General features: G+C 35.2%; 1 protein-coding gene across 1 annotated transcript; it reads right to left on the bottom strand.

The window, feature by feature from the left end:
* Positions 1-7,480: 7,480 nt before the first annotated feature.
* On the bottom strand, positions 7,481-12,191 carry LOC121424348. Its single transcript, XM_041619998.1, has 2 exons — positions 11,924-12,191; positions 7,481-10,348 (listed from the first exon to the last, which is right to left on the bottom strand). The coding sequence occupies exon 2, from the start codon at positions 10,339-10,341 to the stop codon at positions 8,860-8,862; it is 1,482 nt and encodes a 493-aa protein (XP_041475932.1). The 5' UTR covers positions 10,342-10,348; positions 11,924-12,191; the 3' UTR covers positions 7,481-8,859.
* Between the last annotated feature and the right edge of the window lie 9,226 nt (positions 12,192-21,417).

Raw genomic sequence — 21,417 nt, 5'->3', positions numbered from 1 at the left:
AATTTGACATCAAGAATAATGAAAAATGATTTTTATACAGTATAAATCATCAAATGTATCATGCACAAATAAACAATTTAAGTTGTATTTTCTGTTGCACAATAAATAGGGTGATTACAAGGGTCGTCGAAAAGTCAAAGCTTGAAAGCGTGACAGCCTTACTATATACAAGTAGATCTTGAAAGGTGACCTCTCTCACCTTGTCGACATTATTCTATAAGGCGCTAAGTCGACATTATGGCGACGTAAAGGCCACCGCACACCTTACGACTGTTCGCGATCCGATTTTGAAACAAATCACATTTTGTTCATTTTCTGAAAATATAAATGGAACTATCATTTTATTTGAGGCTAAAATTAATTGAAATATTACTAATATAACAATTTTGAAACATTGCAAGCTATCATTTTGGAGTAAAGGCCAAATTGGTTTCAAATCGTAGCCAATATCGTACGACTGCTATGAGGTCACTACGACTAGATATCCAATTTGCTTTCATTCTAAGAAAGGTGATAGCATAGTCACATAATTGAACATAGGTATTCGTACGATGATTTCGAACCTTACACAGTAAGATATTCCATGTTTCAATATTAGCATCAAATTCTACTACGTTTTTTTCTCCAAAATTGAGTCGCCGCAGACCAATCGTAAGGTGTGCGGTCGCCTATAGATATCTCAACATTGCGTCAGTTAGTTGACAATTTAAAGTTTCCATACAATGCTCATCTCTATGTTTTGTTCAAGGCATTTCTTGCAATGAGACTTGGCTTGTTCAAGAAGTCGTAAACTCGGAAAAGGTCTTGTGAAACGAACCCCTGTATATTCCAGTCGCGCTTTCGGACCACCAAAACCACTTCCGCGTTCAGAGAGGAGGAAAATGACATCACAATTATGATAAAAAACGAGACATTTAAATCAATCTGCATCTGAAGACTAAATTGTTTATCCTTATTTGTAAACAAAGTGAAGGTTGCTTGCTTCCTTCTTCCTGATATTAAAACAATACCCATTAAAAGTGCTCTTAACCTCTCAAAGGCAATTCGATAGTTATCACTGTTCTGTTGCAATAATTTTAACAATTTACGTATTCTTTTGTGATTTTATATAGGCTAGGCGGTACAAGATTATATTCGTAGGGGATGCAAGACAACCTAATAATGACATTTTTCTTTTTCGAAATAGGAAATTATACTAAAAGCTACTCAGTTCTCTCGTTTTATACTTAGCTCTTCCTCCTTTATTCCTGTACCCCTCCTATACATTGTTTTCAATTCTTAAAAAAAGCGTAATCGCAAGGATTTTCCTTTAATTAGTCAAATTGATTTATGATAGGCAGGATAATAATATTTAGGATTTTTAACAACATATCTAGTTGCAACATATTATGATGGCACATCTAGTTACAAATTATATCTTGGAAGCAAACAACTTGTTCATAGAAATGTTATCTGTGATTTTTAGGTGATCTGTCAATCGACAGATCAACTATTAATTTCGTACGAATTTTCTTTTTTATTTCTTTATTTATTTTTATTTTTCCGCCCTTTTCTTGTTAGTACTAAATCTCCAAATCTACATCATCAATTATCTTCAAAATATCATCAGATATGGGGACTTATCATGTGATGTGTATAAAGCAAGTTCAAGGTCAAAAGGTCATCATGACGTCATCTAGACGCCATTTTGTAAAATCACATTATCAATCATATCATTATCAACTATCGAAAATCAACAATATTTGCATCACATTAACTTCAGGTCAAGGGTCAACTGTCCATGTCATCAAAGGTCATGTAAAGGTCACGACGTGCGCGTACGCGCGCGTCAAAATTTTAAAATGCTCAAAATCACTTTTTGACCAAAAAGGAGTACGAATCAGGTCATTTTAAGCATTTCAAAAATTTGCGCGCGCGCACGGTTCCGCGCGCGTTTCTGCGCGTAACGGCACTATACAACATAGGATCACCATTTTTTCAATATCAATGTACCGATAATATAATTCTGAACAATTTGATACTGTGATCAACCTTCTACGACAAGTAATAACGGAATTAGCCGCCATCAAAGTTTACAGCAGGCACGCACGCGCGCACTTAACATAGACAATATATGTGCAAAAACATGCCTATATAAAATTCATTATAGCTTTTAAAGTAGTCCGTTGACCCCCATTTTTTTTTTCATATTCGAATAGAGTATGGATGGGAGGTGTGATTTCATGTCACATTTGACCCGAAATTATATCATGACATCATCAAAATGGCGTCAGAACTAAAAATGTCCATTTTGCTACTTATGACGTCATTATTATTATGCAAATTTGATTTTAACTCTGTAAATATTGGTCAATTTTCGTTCAGTTTTCAATATGTTGTAGCTGAGGACATACTCTATCTAATGTGATGCCTTTATTTACTTTTAAAGGAACGGATCATCCTGAAAAACTGCAAGTTATAGAGGCATGTCATTTTCGCTCATTTTGTGTGCAATCTCTATGGGAAATGACTTTTTCTCAAAACTGGATTTTACATTCCTCTATTTCGTGAGCCATATCTCCATTTATATTGATTGGTTTTCTCTGAGCTTTGAGTATAATGTAACTGAGATTCTAAGCTATCGCTTAGTTAGGTGATCTGTCAATCGACAGATCAACTATTAATTTCGTACGAATTTTCTTTTTTCTTTATTTCTTTATTAGGTGATCTGTCAATTATTGACAGATCACCTCTTGTGTTTCTACGAATTTTCTTTTTTATTTATTTCTTTATTCTTTTTATTTATTTTTCTTTTTCCACCCTTTTCTTGTTCCACCAAAATCATCAAAACTATTCAATCAATTTTCATCAAAATATTATCAATTATGGACAGTTATCATACAATGTGTACGAAACAAGTTCAACGTCAAATGGTCATCGTGACGTCATCTACGCGCCATTTTGTAAAATCACATTATCAACAATATCTCCATTATCAATCATCAAAAATTAACAATATTAACATCAAATTAACTTCAGATCAAGGGTCAACTGTCCATGTCATCAAAGGTCATTTACAGGTCACGACGCGCATGTACGCGCGCGTCAAAATTTTAAAATGCTCAAAATCACTTTTTGATCAAAGTAGAGTACGTTTCAGGTCATTCTAAGCATTTCAGGAATTTGCGCGCTCACAGGTTTTCGCGCGCGTTTACGCGCGTAACGTCCTTACGCAACGCACAACTGCACTTTATTTTACATCAATGCATTTTTTATGAAATTCCCAATAATCTGATACCTTAACCGACCTTCTACGACCAGTAATAAAGGAATGCGCCTCCGTCAAAGTTTGAATTACGCGCGCAAGCGCGCGTTCACAATAGGCCAAAAATGTGCAAAAACATGCTTTTACAAAATTCTATATAACTCTTCAGATAGTCCGTTGACCCCCAAATTTTCTTTTATATTCGGATAGAATAGGACTTGTAGATGTGATTTCATGTCACATTTGACAATAAATTTTATCATAACGTCATCAAATTTTCGTCAGAACTAAAATTTTCCATTTTTGTTTTATGACGTTTTGATAATTTTGGAAATATGACTATAACTCCGTAATCATTGGTCGTTTTGGGCCCGGTTTTCTACATATTGTAGCTGGTTTTATATTCTTCCAAATTATTTTACAATCTTATCATTTTAAGCAAGAGATCATCATAAATATTAACAATGTATAAAAGTATATCATTATGATAAAACTTGCACTTGAAAAATTCAATTTGAGGTTATATTTCATAGTTGCCTAGAAAGTGTATGGCAGTTACTGTGGTCGAATGGTTAGTGCATCTGCCTTGTAATGCGAGGGTCCCTGGATCAAAACCCATCAGGATCTATTTTTTTTTCATTTATTAAATTTTGTCTCATTTTGCGTGTAACCCCCATAAGCCAGTTTGTGGTTCCATTCTGCGCATAATAAGTTCATTTGTACTAAAGTGACATGATTGTTTTATATTTAATGAGATATTAGCAACAACCTTGATGCCTTGAGTTTTCTTTTGAATTGTGCGTTTCAATACACGCATAAAAACAACAATGCGTGTACTAGCAACTGGTATTTCAGAGTTGGCCAAGTATTGTTATAAGAACATGCTGAACGCATTCCAAATACCTCCATCAGTGTTCATTGCTTTGCTTTCTATTCACTTGGTCTATGCAATTTCTCCATCCTGCTATGTAAGACATGCTTGCATAATATCTTGCAATGAAATCTACCTATCGTAATGTAAGAAATGAAAGGTCATTTGGTCATGATTGTTCATGAGGTAACCAAAAATCTAGTCTATGGATACTGATTGAAATTTTTCAAAACTGGATTCTAGATTCTTGCTTTCATCACCACTGCTCACTATTTCGTGTTATCACTTGCTAAATTTGAATTGTCATTCTTTAGAAAAGCAAGTTTTTTTTTACAACCTTTTCTTTCAAATAATGTCTTTCAACAGTATTCAACATGTCCTTTCATTAATAAAACTGCGCTTAATATCATGATGCTCATATTGATCTGCATTGACACGGTGATCATTATAAAAAAATAGATCATAATCATGAGATTCACAGACAGATCACCTAATTCGTCCGTAAGACGAATTAAAATTCTAGTTTATTTTTATTTTTCCGCCCTTTTCTTGTTAGCACAAAATCTCCAAATCTACATCATCAATTATCTTCAAAATTTCATCAGATATGGGGACTTATCATGTGATGTGTATAAAGCAAGTTCAAGGTCAAAAGGTCATCATGACGTCATCTAGACGCCATTTTGTAAAATCACATTATCAATCATATCTTCATTATCAATTATCAAAAATTAACAATATTTACATCACATTAACTTCAGGTCAAGGGTCAACTGCCCACGTCATCAGAGGTCATGTAAAGGTCACGACGTGCGCGTACGCTTGCGTCAAAATTTTAAAATGCTCAAAATCACTTTTTGACCAAAACAGAGTACGAATTAGGTCATTTAAAGCATTTCAAAAATTTGCGCGCGCGCACGGTTACGCGCGCGTTCCCGCGCGTAACGGCACTATAAAACATAGGATCGCCATTTTTTTCATATCGATGCACCGATAATATAATTCTGAACAATTTGATACCTTGATCAACCTTCTACGACAAGTAATAAAGGAATTAGCCTCCATCAAAGTTTACAGCACGCGCGCGCACTAACCATAGACAATATATGTGCAAAAACATGCCTATACAAAATTCATTATAGCTCTTAAGGTAGTCCGTTGACCCCCATTTTTTTTTTTTATGGGAAATGACTTTTTCTCAAAACTGGATTTTACATTCCTCTATTTCGCGAGCCATATCTCCATTTCTGTTTGTTGGTTTTCTCTGAGCTTTGAGTATGTTGTAGCTGAGATTGTAAGCTATCGCAAATGTGGTCTCCATTTTCTGATCAGATGCCGGGATCATGCCCGTATTTCACTTGCAAAATTGAATTTCAGATCTTCTTGTTTTGCTTATGTGTAAAGTCTATGGGAAGCGTGTAGCTCAATGGGTAAGGCATCAGACTTGCGTCCTTAGGGTCCCCGGTTCGAACCCAAAAGTGGACATAAATTTTTTTTCTTTTCAACATTTCGCAAATGTTCCTTAATCACCATTACAAGGTATATAAGTTCAAATATTGCACAATTAAGTAGATTAAAATCGTTTTTAATAAGCCTATAACATGTACGATGTGTATCGCCTACACCTACATGTATTTCACATATTCTCATTTCCCTCTTTTTCAAGAGTATTCAACATATTCTTTTCGTAAGAAAAGTTCAGTTTTCATCATGATGATCATATTTATCTCAATAAACATGCTGATTGTCTTCGTGTTCATCAAATCAGAGACAGATCACCTAATTCGTCCTCATGACGAATTAAAATTCTAGTTTTCTTTCTATTTCTCAATATTTTCTTTTTATAACACGCACATATACAAGTACTTGAATGTCTGAAATGTTATTATCCGTAGGTTGGGGGAGAGGGGGGTCGACACCATTTGCTTTCGAGGTTGATTCGGTCGCCGTCGGCTTATTGTACCATCATGTGATGGCGCTATTCCTGATTGCATCGCAGAGCCACAGTTCGCACTGTCTTGTTTACCGACTCGTCAGTGGTTGAACATTGTTGTTTGTTGAAAATTAATGGCGACCAGTCATATTTGACTATTACCGCCAACTCGTTAGGCCAACTATTATTTTCTTTTTTTCTTCTTCGACGTGTCGACGTGGAAGAATGAAGAGCGTTTATATACAGTGCGTCCACACAAAAGAAAAATACATTTAGCGATATTTTATCATAACTTAATCATAAATACAATAGACTAATGACCTACCAATGTAAAGCTGAGAATCTCCTCTTTCATCTGAAATTACTTAGATTATTCTTCATTCATGCATGAGTGAGCAAAAACAATTTGAAGAAATTATATAAATAGCTCATTTGGCGGGGGGTATCTGAATTTCAAAAAGAAAACCACATGCCTAAAAAGTTCAATATCTGCTCTTTTATTTGCTACCTTAAACACAGAAAATTGTTAAGAAAATAAAAAAGTTCTGTTCCCTCGAAGCAATGCTTGTATTTCCATACTTCCATTACATAAACGTGTTTTCATCGGTTTCCCACAGAAGCTATCGCATGGTTAACAAAAGACTTAATGCATGGCTGATCGTCAAAAAAGTGGGGGTGTCGATTGAGGCTGAACGCTAGCCTGTAAAACCTCTTCATTTTATGAAATTATTGAAATATAGGCCTTATTTAAAAAAAAGAACTTTGTTATTTCTTTACCATTTTCTGTAATTGAGGTATCATATTAAAGAGCGGATATTGAACTTTTCAAAAATGTGGTTTTCTTTTTGAAACCCAGATACAGCCCGCCAAGTGATTTTTTGGTATCACATCTTCAAATTGTTTTTGCTCACTCATGCGTGAATGAGAAATATTCTAAATAATTTCAGATGAAATAGGAGATTCTAAGCTTTACAATAGTAGGTCATTTGTCTATTTTATTTGTGATTAGGTTATGATAAATCTCGGTTTCGTTTTTTGTGGGACGCACTGTATATTATTTATTGGTCATTAGGGTGTTGTTCAGTAGGGTGGTATTCATTCATCCTACAAAAGCATCGATCTGAAAGAGCATTATCATTATCAATGAATACCAATCTATCAATCACCCAACCAATGTACCAATCAATAATCAACTATTTGTACCAACCTATCAATCAAAAAATCAATCAATCATTCAATCAATCTACCAATCAACGACCCAATCAACTAATAAACCAATCAATCAATCCAATCCAATCATTTAACGAACTATAAAGAGGCAATCAATAAATAAGATAAATAGATGAATAAATAAATGAATAGATAGATAGATGACTATAAAAAATAAATGAATAAATAAATATAGTAATTCATAAAAAGATAAAATAAATAAATTTATGAAATAGTCAATCATTCCTAAAGGCACAGTCACTTTCAAGGCATTAAAGTTTTGTATTTGTTTCAAGTGTATTTTGTTCTCCATAATCTTCGTTTTAAGGTCAAAATTATTGACCAAAACGAATCTATATACGCTTTTGACAAACACACAATTGAAATCAGTAAAACCTCAATAACATCTACAATTCCTTTGTTATTCTTATTAGACTAACATATCTATTATAAGCACATATCTGTTGGTATGAAATAATTTATCAAATGAAGCCATTTTACTATAAACAAGATAAGCTAATCCCCCCCAAAATAGGACAAAATATCAATATCACACTAAAAAAAATCATGCGCTTTTTAACCGAGTCTATGAAAGCTATACAGACATTTTGACAGCTTCATTCAAGCAGCAGTAAGTTCCCTGAGAAAAGGAATAACTTAGACTAATAGAATATCGAAATTTCACAATATCGGTGCGGTAATTTTGGTCACATTTTGCTTCATAACAGAAAATATGATAGCGAGAGAAAATTTAGGGAAATTATTTTCTAATGGATAACATATAATAGAATTACATAAACATTCTAAAGGCAATCTAGCCAGATTTCACTAGATTATATATCGGATCCTCGAATTATCACGATTCGAGTCGAAATGTCTATTCAAATATCCCATTATCAAAACATCCTATTTTCACTAAAATTATGCGCATCATATTTTAGAGTATTAGTTGTCCCGGTGTTCGGGAGATGTAGTAGACAATAATTATTTTGTTTATTTTAACATGTTTAAGGTCAGTTAGTCTAGAATGTTATGTTAACAATTCAGTCAAAAGTGACTAATTTTCTATTTGCGAAGGTATGGGAAAACCCAAATGAGAAAATCGTTTGGAACAGACCAAATACTGGGCCCGTTTCAACTATTATGGCTATGGTAAAACAACATGCCGTGTTTGCGTCGGCATGCGCTGGTTGAATCGTCCTTGTGTAACAACCCGTCTTTAATTTTCGATCGCACGACTTATCAAACTAATCGATATTTGACAGAGGAGATATTAATTTGCGTCGACTTTAATTAGACTTACTCTCATGACCATAGCTGCATCTATGAATGTAATTAAATTACATGGAGTTTATAAATTACAATCACGCAGTGGTATCAGAAATGATAACGCGTTAGAATAAATGTACTGCGTTAAAAGGATTCAGTATTATTGTCGTAAAAAATTGAAGAAAAAAAAAACGATCGATGTCAACGAAGTTCGAGATTGTCCAAAATACAAAGATTATTCTCAACAATGATTGTCTTTTAGGGGGTAGTGATTGTTTCAAAATATCAAAATTGATTTTTATGCTATCATAGTATCATATTAACAGGGGGTCTTCATCCTTGCTTGTCTCCCATTGCTGGTGGCACAGAATTACCTTTCCTTCTCCTGAAAGCATTCATCATCATCCGAGCCGCCGAACTATCTTCCGAACTCACCGAAGACGCCGAATCTTCAAACGGTCTCCCCCGATCACGCGTTCGGAGATCTCCGGCCTTCGATTTCCTGCCAGCATTTAGGTCTATACTACTACTGCTGCTGGACAGTCGACTGCTCCCACTCATGTTTAAACGTGACTGTTGTCGCGTCAATTTCCCAGACGCATTTGCATGATGGGTTTGACGCGGTGTCATTTGTTCGATGTTTGGTTGGATATCAGGGACTTTCATGTGCTCCGGAGTTTTGGCGCACTGACGAAAGGAATCGGAGGACTGGATCTCGTAGCGTTGGAATATCTGCTTGAAGTGGCTCTGTTGGTAGTCTGGTCCAGGGTCAGACTGCATGTTCCTGTGATTCTTTCCTCGCTGCCGAGAAAGACTGGTTGTAGAAGAAGAGTGCGGCGCAGAATGCAGTTGCAGAGTCTCAGATGTTGCTGGCGCTGGGGCAAAAGTGGCAGTAATGACCCGTCCTTTTGAAAGGTCTTGGACCCAAGGCTTGAAGAGCATTCTGCGTTTTGTCGATGTCGATGGTAGCTTCTTTTCCCTTTGCAAAGAATTCCTTGGTGAACTAATGGCATCTTCGCTTTTCGTCAGGGATACGACGATGGCGGGAGGTAAGAAGACATCGTCTTCCATGAGGTGACTCGCCCTAGAGATGGAGATAGATGGTAAACCATCGCTGCCATTGCGTGATGTCGACAGGCTAACGGTCCGTTTGCGGGCCCAAGCGTCTTTATTCCGCAGCCAAGGTTTATCGTAAGACCTTCGTCGGGGAGCTTCCTCAACTACCCTTTGTTCGTGATCATGTCGCCAGTCAGTCGGTCCCCAATGTAGGATAGAATCTTTGACTTCGATGGAGGCACCATGATCCTCAAGCATCTGTGCCACTCTCTGGTGACCCTGTCGACAAGCCTCTAACAGAGGTGTCATTCCCCACTTATTTGGCTTATCCAACGGAAGCCTAAAATGCAACAAGGATTCGATAAGAGCCTCTACGACCGCTTCGTTTCCCTTCGACGCGGCGTAGAAGAGCGCGGTGTTGCTGTATCGGTCGCGTTGGTTAGGGTCATAGTCAACCGCCTTGAGGAACACCTTGACGAGCTCTGGGCGTCCGTAGATGCACGCGGTCATGAGAGCGTTCTGACCGCGTCGATCCGAGTGGCCCACCATTGCGCCATTAGCGAGGAGAAGCCTAGCAATGCCAACTCCCCAATCCTCCTGTTCTATCATAGCACACAGCATTAGAGGCGTCCGATGTTCTGCTGGATCCTGGATGTTGACATCTTCCCCTGTTGTCACCATGTAACGAATGTCTTGGAATTGACCATTGCGGATGGCCACGTGAAGGTCAGGGACGTCCTGGATACTTGTCTTTGACATCTTGAATCTGCAAGAGGGAAAATCGATAAAGAAAGAAGATAATTGGTGGAAATCGTGTATGCGGGTATGATTAAAGTATTTTTGAAAACATATTTGTCTTTAAAACATTCAAACGCCAAAGAACGACATAAACTTAGGACTTTCAGTAGCGTTACCAAAGTTGAATTTTATAGTCATGTCAAAATTATTAGTTATAACGGCAAACCAAACTCATTCCGATTGAATCCGGGTAAGAATTAATGAATGAAAAGATCATTAAGTTTCATGAGTAAACGATACCTGCATCATTTTCCAGAGTTTAATGCAGGGCAAATATTGATCAATGTTTTGATAGGTCCATAGTTCAATCATGAATCTCGTATAAAAGTGATTAAAAAACACACACCCTGAAATCTTCATTTTAGATACATTAGCCCCACCCCTGCTTTATCCATTATTACATTGTAAAACAATAACTCTTTGTGATTTCATAGCAATAATTAAAGTCACGCAGGTGTCTTTCAAATTTGAATCGGAAATAATTGTGATCAAGGAAAACATTCTTACAAGGGAGTTGTATTTTCCTTGTAGTAGAGAGACGAGATATTGTTGAAAACTATTGAATGGGGCACGCAGTGTACCAACCCCGAATAAAGAAATCCAATCACATTAAACGAAACATTTTAAATGAAGCATATCGAGTACAAAAAAGAGTAACACAAGAAGGATGGAGTCTGTAGAAGGTTCAGTGCCAACACGACCATGGGAATAATATAGCTCCATTATCATGACAATAGCGAGATATATCATATTCCTCTTTTGTATATACACTTTAAACGTTTCACTGTTTCCCTAGTCACACCCGGCGACATCGATACCAAAACGATATATATACATTTGGCAATTATCACATTACTTCGAGTTGCCGCGAAATCTCCAGTATCGGTTATTGATTTGGAATCGTTTGATAAATCTGGCATGTGACTGAGACATCGCGTTGCAGGGGTCAAGTGAATAAGCCGTTTACTGGCCAAAGTTCGTCATACGTCTGATAACATTTTTACTTTTGCAAATAATCGTCGGTAAATAGATTTCGTAAGAATTTGAATACACAGTGACTTCATTTGCTATATGCATGTAATCTGCACTGATAAAAGTTCCTCCATTATAATACCATGTGTCATCCTACATGTTCACTTAAATACACGATAGGGTAGGCTTACTCTGTTGACAGCCCCAAAAGCATTTTAAAGAAAATATCACGTGAATATTTCGAAAGTGCTTAATTTTAATCCCAACATTTTGTTTAAATCAAAATGATAGAGCGATAACACTTTTGGATAGAGATGACAATTCCCTTTGAATTATTACTTTTGTTGAAATACGATTATATATCACTAACACCGTCTGTATAGGAATTTGTTTATTAAAAACTATACCCGGTTAAACTTCCATTATTGTGTACTGATTTGGGAACATAAGGACAATATAACCGTAAAGACTATTTCATTTTACATTTTACCCGAGTACAAAAAATAAAGAAACAGAAAAATACGAATATACAATTATTACATTAAACTACTCTTTTTAAAGTTTTACTTACCTTGTAATGCAATTAAATCCACGACTGATCGTTGTAAATTTTCACCTTTTAGAGGCGGATTAGTCACCATCTTCATCACCAACTAAACAGTGATGATTGTTCCATTTTGATTAATACTTAGAACGAAATATTCTCTGTTCCAAATGATCTGTTACTGTAAGTTAGGCGCCAACAAGATAACATGAGATTTGAAAACAATCAAATATCCTGACAAGATGTAATCCTTACAAGAAGATTGCCTCTCTCAACAGTACTCAGATAAAATGAAAAGTCCGAAACGGATAGGGTCAATATTAGTATTCCTCCAAATTCTCAAAGCTTTCCACACAGAGTCAAGTTTAAGATCAGTAAACGATCATACGTCTTGGGCACTGGTCGATCAACAGCCACAGCTTCTGTTTAAGATCTTTCTGGTCCTGAAGAAATGCGTATAAAAACGTATAAATGTATAAGAAGCTTAGCACTGGTAGAGCTACTGGTAGTAGATAGGAAGACGCACTTTGTAGATTGGAAACCGCTCTTTGTAGATTGGAAACCGCTCTATGACAAATATATATATTTATCAGTCAGCAGTTCAAGATCGGAAATATAATTTGTACGACTTGGGCACTGGTTGATCAAGAGCAACAACTCTGATCTTTCTGGTCCTGAAAACAATAATGCACCGAAACGTATAAATCTCAAGAACCTTGGTATTTTGCTGGTGCAGCCACTGGTAGCAGATTAGTAACCACTCTTGTATGACAGCTATATTCATATTAGTCGTCTGCTCAAAGGCTTTTAAGTCTGATCTCACATGCTTCTGAAGTAAGAGGGTGTAGACTTTGAATACAGGAGTTCTAGAGGGATAAATTACCCTCCAGAATGTACAGCAATATCAGGGGGGTTAAAGATCGTTTTGACGAAAATATGTGTATTTTCTTTAAATGTCATATTATGAATTGGAAACAATTTATATAGAATTGTGCAAGATTGAGTTAACATTACTATGGAAATTAAATGACGGCATTTTTTTGTTTCCCCATTCGATTACAGAGCGAGTATGCTACTGACTTTTTTTTCTAGAATAAGACAATTCGGCACAATTCAAAGCCATGGCTGTGTCCATTATCTTTATTGGTTTTGAGTGCTTTATCTTAGGTATTCGTTATATACATGTATTACCTTTGATATTCATCGCCGTCTCCAGTCAATATTTAGTCATTTACACACCATACTCTTGCTCTGTTAATTTTATTTTCTTACTTCCCCTTTATGCACTGGTTTATAAATAGAGGGTTGGGGCATTAATTGGAACCCCCAAAAGTTCCATGGACAAGAAAAAAAAGGGGGGGGGGCTTAAAAAAAGTAAAAGTGTATTATAATACTCTCTCTAGAAAGTGATGTCAAATATATTAGGCATATCATGAAATTTTTCGAGGATTTTCATTTCGATACGAGGTCAACATTTTCGCTAGTTTGCTTCGCTCGCTTGGGACTTGCCCAATTCCTTTCTTTTTTTTTAATCGCATCACTGCCCTTGAAATCCTAACATGACTCGAATTTCACTCCAATGAGGTAAAGACCTCTTAGTGGTCAAACTGATATTGGAATCTTACCTTTTTCTTTTATTACTTTTTCAATTTTACGCAAAATTACGAGATCTTTTCCATTACCACACTGCGGTCTCGAAGAAAAATATTGTCAAAACGACTGGACTTCTCCCTGTACAAATTCCGGCCAACCATACTGACAATAGCGCAGGTACTCTTTACTTATCGGATATATTGCTATGCAACGGTACACAATCACTGCCAGCTCAAACGGGAGAAGCCCTTTGGGGACGCTGTAGACATGCGATGGTCTCCAAAGGGTTTCTATCTTTCGAGCTATTTGCTCAGTTACGTAATTAGTCAACTTTTTTGCTCATAATATTTTGGAGTTAGGACGAGGTAAATACTTCAGAGTGATGGTTGAAAATCGGTAATTTATTCATTTCAACACATTTGGCATGCAGAGTAGTGTCGAAAGTGTGGGAAAAACTACAAAAAATCAATCTGAGTTTGACACACACATCAAACAAGAAGCACACTTTTTAGCCGAGAAAAGGGAACCCATCATTTTCCAATTTTGCTTATTTTGAAAGTGGGATTCTAATAGAACTATTCTATTGCTGTTACCAACTTTCTACAGCACCGATGGTTTCTTTGATTGTTCTGAGATTAAGAATTCAATTGTTTAGAAATCCCATTTTGTTCCTTCCCTTCATTTCTCTTTACCTTGTTTTCCGCCTTTTTTCGGAGTCACCGCCGAAATTAGCGTAGAGGAAACACGTACGTCCACCCTCCACAAACACCGCTCAGGCTGATAATGCTCCTTGATGCAAATAAAATGGTGGGCTACTTCGCACCATTTTAGATTTCTTAATTACAGGTGTAAAAGACCTTGGGGGCTGGGTAAACGGGAGTCATTCAGGTGATATAATGAAACTCAAATAGTGAAGAGCAAACACTAATTACTCGACAATTAAAACGATACAATGCCTTGGAGCTATGTGTGTGAAGAAAACAAGACATGTACTACGGGTATGGGTTCTAGACAAAAGAAGAATAAGAAAATAAGAAGGAGAAGAAGAAGAAAACATGAAGAAGAAAACAGAAGACGGAGAAGAAGAAGAAGGAGAAGAAGGAGGAGGAGGAGAAGAAGCAGAAGAAGATGAAGAAGAGGAAGGAGGAGGAGAAGAAGCAGAAGAAGGGGGAAGAAAAAGGTATAAGATGAAGAGAGGGGGAGGAGAGGAGGAGAGGGGTTGAGGGAGAATAAGAAGGAGCAACAAGAGCAGAAGAGAAACATCCGCCCTCCTGATCAAAATAAAACCTTTTTATTTTTTGTTTTTATCAAGACGCCACACTTCACATACGGTGTAACGGTAAACATCTCAAAGTGCCCTTCGAGACTATTTGTATTGTGAGCCTGCGATTCATACATCTCCAACAGATTGTCATGGTTTAAAGCCAGATGTCATTTCGAGATTTGCCTCTAATATTCAAGATATAAAGTTTCTATTGAAATAAGTTGTGTGAACAAAGCGAAAATCGGAAGTGAGGTATACGAGGTACTAGAAACAGAGGTATAGAGACAGAGCAGGGAGATATTGAAAGAGAATTAATTAAAGATTGAGTAAAAGAGAGTGAGCAGAGGTGTGGGGGGGGGGGGGTATTTCATGGCGAATGATATAAACTTACACAACATGAACTCGTGGTAAACTTCTTATTCATAATTAGTATAATAAACGTAATTCAGGGACGGCGCCAGGGTATAATTTGATGGGATGGGGCTGAGCAAGCGGATCTTTCTTTGTTTTCGTCACATAAATTGCAAGCCGAGGATTAAGGAGAGTTATACGACAAATTCCCATTTGTTTGATACCATTTCTTTCTTTTCTATTCCTTTTCTGCTATTTCCCCGCTTTTCTCACTAATGAAAATATCGTTAAGTGTGGCTCTAAATATTTTATTCTTCATAACATAACTTTAATTTGTTGCTGAACCCGGTTGTTGTTGAATTGGAGTTGTAGAGCAATAATTATTGTTATTTTTATCAGACTGGTATTTTCTACTGTTCTAGTACATTTCGCGTTTTAATAATTTTTTCCTTCAACAATCCATTTAAAAGTCAGAAATAAACATCTTATTCTCTTTCTAGATAAAAAAAAATTCTCCCAACAAAGGTAAACACTGGCGAATAACATACACAAGACACTACAAATATTTAGACAAGAAATATTATATTTTATTGGCTCCCAATACGAGGAAGCAATATCAATGTCATAAATTCTTCTCTTTGAAAACAAATCTAAAGAAATAATTCGCTTACGGTACGCAACATTGGTATTATTTGACATCACAAAGTATGTATATACGATGTATTGCAACAGTATTCGTAGATTATCATGCAATGTTCAAGATGACACGGAAGTAGAATTGGTAAAACATCCAAGTAATAAAGATCATTCAACGTTATCACTGATTTATCTGATTAACTACTCAAGAAAACCCCCCAAATCTCCCTTAATTAAATTCCATATCATTATCTAGTTAGCATTTTACATCATACCCGTCTATCACCTAAGATAAGAATATGAAAACTGCATGCTGATCATTATCATAGGCATGCATAACTTACGAACAGATTTGTGAAACGGTTCCATGACATTATCTCCGGCGACAATTGCTCCAAATGGAAATTCTACGTTAAGCCGAACATAAAACCTAACCTCCAAAACTAAATAAACCATTATTCTGAACCAAAAACTCTATTGCAATCTTAACTATTACCCTATGCCCTCTGAACTGAGAAAATTTCGCAGGAGCATTTGTTGTGTCACCCGTGAAACACTCCACACTCCGTGGGTCAGTCAAACGTTCACTGACCTTTCAATGCCTTGCATAAAGATTTAATTACAGAATTGTAAAATATAAAACATACATTGATATGCATATCAGAGTCATTTTCGTATGAGATTGAGGCAAGGTCCTGAATAAAATAATTCAAGGATTCATAAACATGAAATTAGACTTTAACAAGATCTAAAGATTTTCAGCTTTACTAGGTCTCAGTGTAGATTACATTGAAAATTCTATCATGCACTAAGATTGCAATATTAAAGAATAAAGGGCAGCGAAAAAATATATATATACAAAGACAATAGTACAACAAAAACTAATACATATCCCTATTGCAAAAAGTGAGTCAAGAGAGCTATACTGTGTATATCTTGGCTTAGTGGTAAAACAACCCCTCGTGAATGGAAGGATTTGGGTTTGAGCCCAGGTGCAGTTGATACTGAAGTTTGTTTTATGATACCTTCTGCCTTACTTAGCCATGTACATGGTATATTGGAATGGAGAAGGATATCATGACATAATATAATGTCATGCTTGCAGTGATTATCCTGGGTAGATAAGAATTTTAATACCATTAATATCATTATTCTTTAACAAATAAGCTGAATAAAATGAGAACAAATGGGAACAAATAAGTGCAAAATACCTCAACTGAGAATTTAAAAAAAAATATATGACATTATCACATTGTAACGCACAGAAATACATGAAAAGAAAATAAACAGATTGGTATAAATCTAATCGTAATTTCAAGAAAATATGTAAAAACAACACAAATCATATACTACTTGTAATATTTTACAAAACAAAGTGAAAAATTGTACTTCATCAAAGTGGGATGGATCAAGAAAAAAGTACTTCAGCCAGAAAAAAAAGTACAAACAAAGTGGAAATATTTTTATTTTTTTACCATTTTACCACTTATCTAGACCAAAATAAAACCAAGCAACATTGGAAATGCTGATGTGAATATGAAATAAATCACTATTCATTACAAAGAAATAACAAAAATGTAAACTAGATAAACATTCGGCAAAAATTTTGATAAAAAGTGAGGAAGTGGATATCTATTTACAGGTATACATAAAGAGAAGAAAGGACTACACAAATGTATACATGGAAATAAAAATAAACATAACACTTACAGAACAAAATGATATGGGTTGATGTAGAACTGAGCATTGAAAGGGAAAATAACAAAACCAACAAATATCATAAAATGAAATAAAGTAAAAGAAAATCAAGACAGAAGCAAAATATAAAACGGGAACAAACCTGATCATAGAAGATGATACAAATCAATGCAAGACAAGTCAGAACCGTGCATAACTCGGGTGGGTTATCAACAAAAGTGACCAGATTAAAACATATGGGCCCAACAACATTAAGATACAATTGATTGTGCAGTGAAATATAACTACAGGCTTATGGCAACCCAAGTACAGTAAGACACGATCAATAGTAAAAATCAAATGCACCATGCTATAGTACAGGGCCAACATCATGTATACAAAAGCATGAAGTGCAAATGTATTAGCACTAAAGATTCTAAAAAAACAAACTGTCCTTAATGTTTTCGTTTTTTAAAAAAGGGAAAAGTATGCATTACTTTTGTAATTCACTCATTTCCGAAACTAACCAAACCCTGTATAAATAATACACCTGTCAAGTTTTACTCTGTTAGTTCAGTATGGAATGTGCACATTCTCAGTAATATTACCTTGACATGATACCACCAAAGTTACCCTAAAGCCCAATGCAAGATGATGCTTGTTTATGTATACTGTTGTAAGCAACACATGACGCTCATATACATCCCCTGATAATTCTTTGTATTACCTTGACATAGATATAGATAACTACAAGTAATCGACCCTTTATTGTATTTTTAAAATAACTTAATAATAATTTCAATAATGATGGTGAAAACAGTACTAAGCAAAGGAATAAAGATAATGAGTTAAAGTAACAATGAAATGGAATTAATGAGAAGGGTTACAATAATGTACATAAATATACTAGTAACTTAATTCCAGGAATGTTCTGCTAGCCATTAATGAATAAATAAAAGAGGACATATGTACAAGATGTTAAGAAAAGAATACACCCTGGGATGTTGAAAGATATATAATTTAGTAAGGGGTAATATACAGTTTATGAATCATGTAAGGTAGCTGTAATGGTGACGTGCAGCAACAACAAAAAAGAAAAAGATGCATAAAGCAAGACAAGGTTTAAAAGCCATAATACAATTAGAGTATAGTCAAGAGTTATGAGGAGAAGTGGGAAAGTATTCTCGGAAATTATAAAACTTTACAATCATAACTACAAAAGGTGTATCTATCTTTCAGAAGAGTTACAAAAGGCAAGTTAGCACAGTATACATCCAAACACCTGATACCACAACAGAAAACATAACTAGTCACATTCAGTCACAAAATGTTGAATTTTGCATTCCTGAATTGGATTCATATACTGCTCCAGATTTCTCTTCTTTTCCATCAATTTTATTGATTTTCAATAAAATTGCATAATACGAACTGCCATAGTTATTCTTATTTAGCTTATTATATCAGCTTAGAATTTTGATGTAATTTTTAACCTTTTCAGGACCTTGATGTAAAACAGTGTTTTTATACTGATCATATGTTTTTCCTGAATAAATATATTTCAATAAATAAAATAAAATTAAATCTAAAAAAATAAAAATATCAAAACTTTTACAGGGTAGAGTTTCATAAAACTGTAAAATATACATGACTTTACAAACAACTGACGACCCTTCCTTCTCCTAAATCGGATTTCCCATTTGTTTTCCCCATCAGCTAAAGTTGAAATACGGTTGAAATACTGCCAACATTTGATTAGAATTCAGAAGATTCACTGCTGTAACAATGAACTTTGGGATATTTCATTTCGTACAAGGATCACTTTTAAAAAACTTACGAACAGCTTTATGAAACAGCCCCCAAGGACAATAAGCAAGTATACATTTATACATGATAACAGGATCTAAATCCTTATTTGCTGGGCAATAGGCAATAAAGGTATGTTATTCGCTAAGTGAATACCATTTTCTATTTTCACATTATAAAACAGCAGAATGGATAAAAATGCTCTGATCTAGCTCCTAAATAAGAAAAAAGTACATTTACAGTAAATAAAAGAAATTAGAATCACAGTTAAACAGGAATCTCAAATGTTCTCATTCATAGTATTCATTGATAATTTTTTATAAACATTCTAATGCAATGGCATAATTGTATCATAAGAAATTGATTATATTCAGTACAAATGTATCGCGCATGATTAGGAATTGAAGAAAAAAAACATCTGACATTTATTATACCAAGAACACAACATATTCATGTCCATCATGCATAAAGGTTTGAGAACAAGCAAAAATGTAACTGGAAAAAAAGTTATTCAACTTTTCCTCTTGCATTTTACAAAATAGGTACTTCAAATGTAACTCCCTAAAGTATTTTCAATGTGAATACACACATTAGACTCTTGGAAATTCAGAGTTTATATATACAAGAGTTCCCATAGACACAACCAGGATTGCTTCATGAGAAATAGTTATCAGTGATTTCAACTGGCATCTGTTATAAGCTACTGAAATCCTTGCATCTGATTGGCTAAGATTTATTTCGTCAGTCAATGTCACTCACAAGACACTTCATGAAATGCTCCCCTGGTCTGAGATGGAACTCTTGGGTTTTTTCATCAACTAAAACTGATTTATGTTACATGTACATTCATTTGAAATTCGTGAAACAGCTTTCTGTGCCCGTTTCCACCTTAAACTGAACACACAAAAAATACAAAAATATAGCAAGATCAACAAAATGATATTTATGTACTATAACTACAGATATTCAGAAAAAGCAGTTCTCACATGACATCTTAAAGATCTTGTCCTCTGATGATTCCGATGTTACTTCCCCTGCAGCACAATTCAGGGTTCTGTCTTACAAAGAGTTGTGATTGATCCGATCAATCGCAACTATGGAAAGCCAGCAACATCGACATCTAACATACATGTTTGTTCAAAACATTTCTAGAAATGACCTATATTCATACATTCACTGTTTTCTTGACAAATCACAGTATGCTTCTCATTGTTTTCAATGGACATTGAGCGAATTTCCTGAAGAAAAAAATATGACAATGATGTATTCCCATACATTTGAGATTGATTGGATCAATCGTAACTCTTTGTAAGACGGGGCCCAGACTCCACCAAGCATATTCACACAAAACCATCTATATTACACACTCCAGACAATATCACAATACAGCGGCATACCAAAACATGCTCTTACAGTCTTACTATACTAATTCCAAATCTATTGCTCTGACGTATATAAACTTTAGAATGATTAACTGGCATGATAATACTGGTCATGTAATAGCAGTTAAAAACCTTGTTGCAAAGGTCAGAAATATATATGCTACCAAAATAGAAATATTTACAATAAATAGCACTCTTCATTTTGCTTTACTATTTACAAATTGGTCATCGAAGGGGTACCAACGAGAGTTTTGACGCTCAGAAAATTCTGGTGAAACCATGTACATTTGTTTTTCTCTCTTTTACTGCCATCCACTTAAATTTTTATGTGCAATTTTTATCCTTTTTCATCAGTTTTCCTACATTTTGCAGGTCAGGGGGTGGGTGGTGGTTTATATTTGTCAAAATCTCTCAATCACATTTCAATTCGTGGAAATCTCAGAATATTACCAAATCATGTAAAGATTTTGTTGAATTAAAGGGTATTGACAATATTTGCTATATGGGGTCTCCTTTTCTTAAGTGTGATCATTAGTCACACTTAACGCTTCATGAAACATCCCCCTGCTAAGTTATTGTTAAAATCTTTGAATAATAAGTACAAACAATATACAGATATTGACTGATGGGGTGTGTAATATAAACATTCTTTGGACTGCCGGATTTGTATTTTCCCGAGGGGTAATATTTTCCCGAAGTGCGCAGTGCTGAGGGAAATATGATCACGAGGGAAAATATTAATCCTTAAGGTGGTCCAAAGAATGTTTTTTTTTACACATCCCATCAGTCAATATCTGTAATATTAGATAGCCTCT

The sequence above is a fragment of the Lytechinus variegatus genome, chromosome 11 (genome assembly GCF_018143015.1).
Source record: "Lytechinus variegatus isolate NC3 chromosome 11, Lvar_3.0, whole genome shotgun sequence".
Classification (NCBI taxonomy): Eukaryota; Metazoa; Echinodermata; class Echinoidea; order Temnopleuroida; family Toxopneustidae; genus Lytechinus; species Lytechinus variegatus.
Note: the sequence above shows the minus strand (reverse complement) of the source record. Positions and strands in the feature narration are given on the sequence as shown.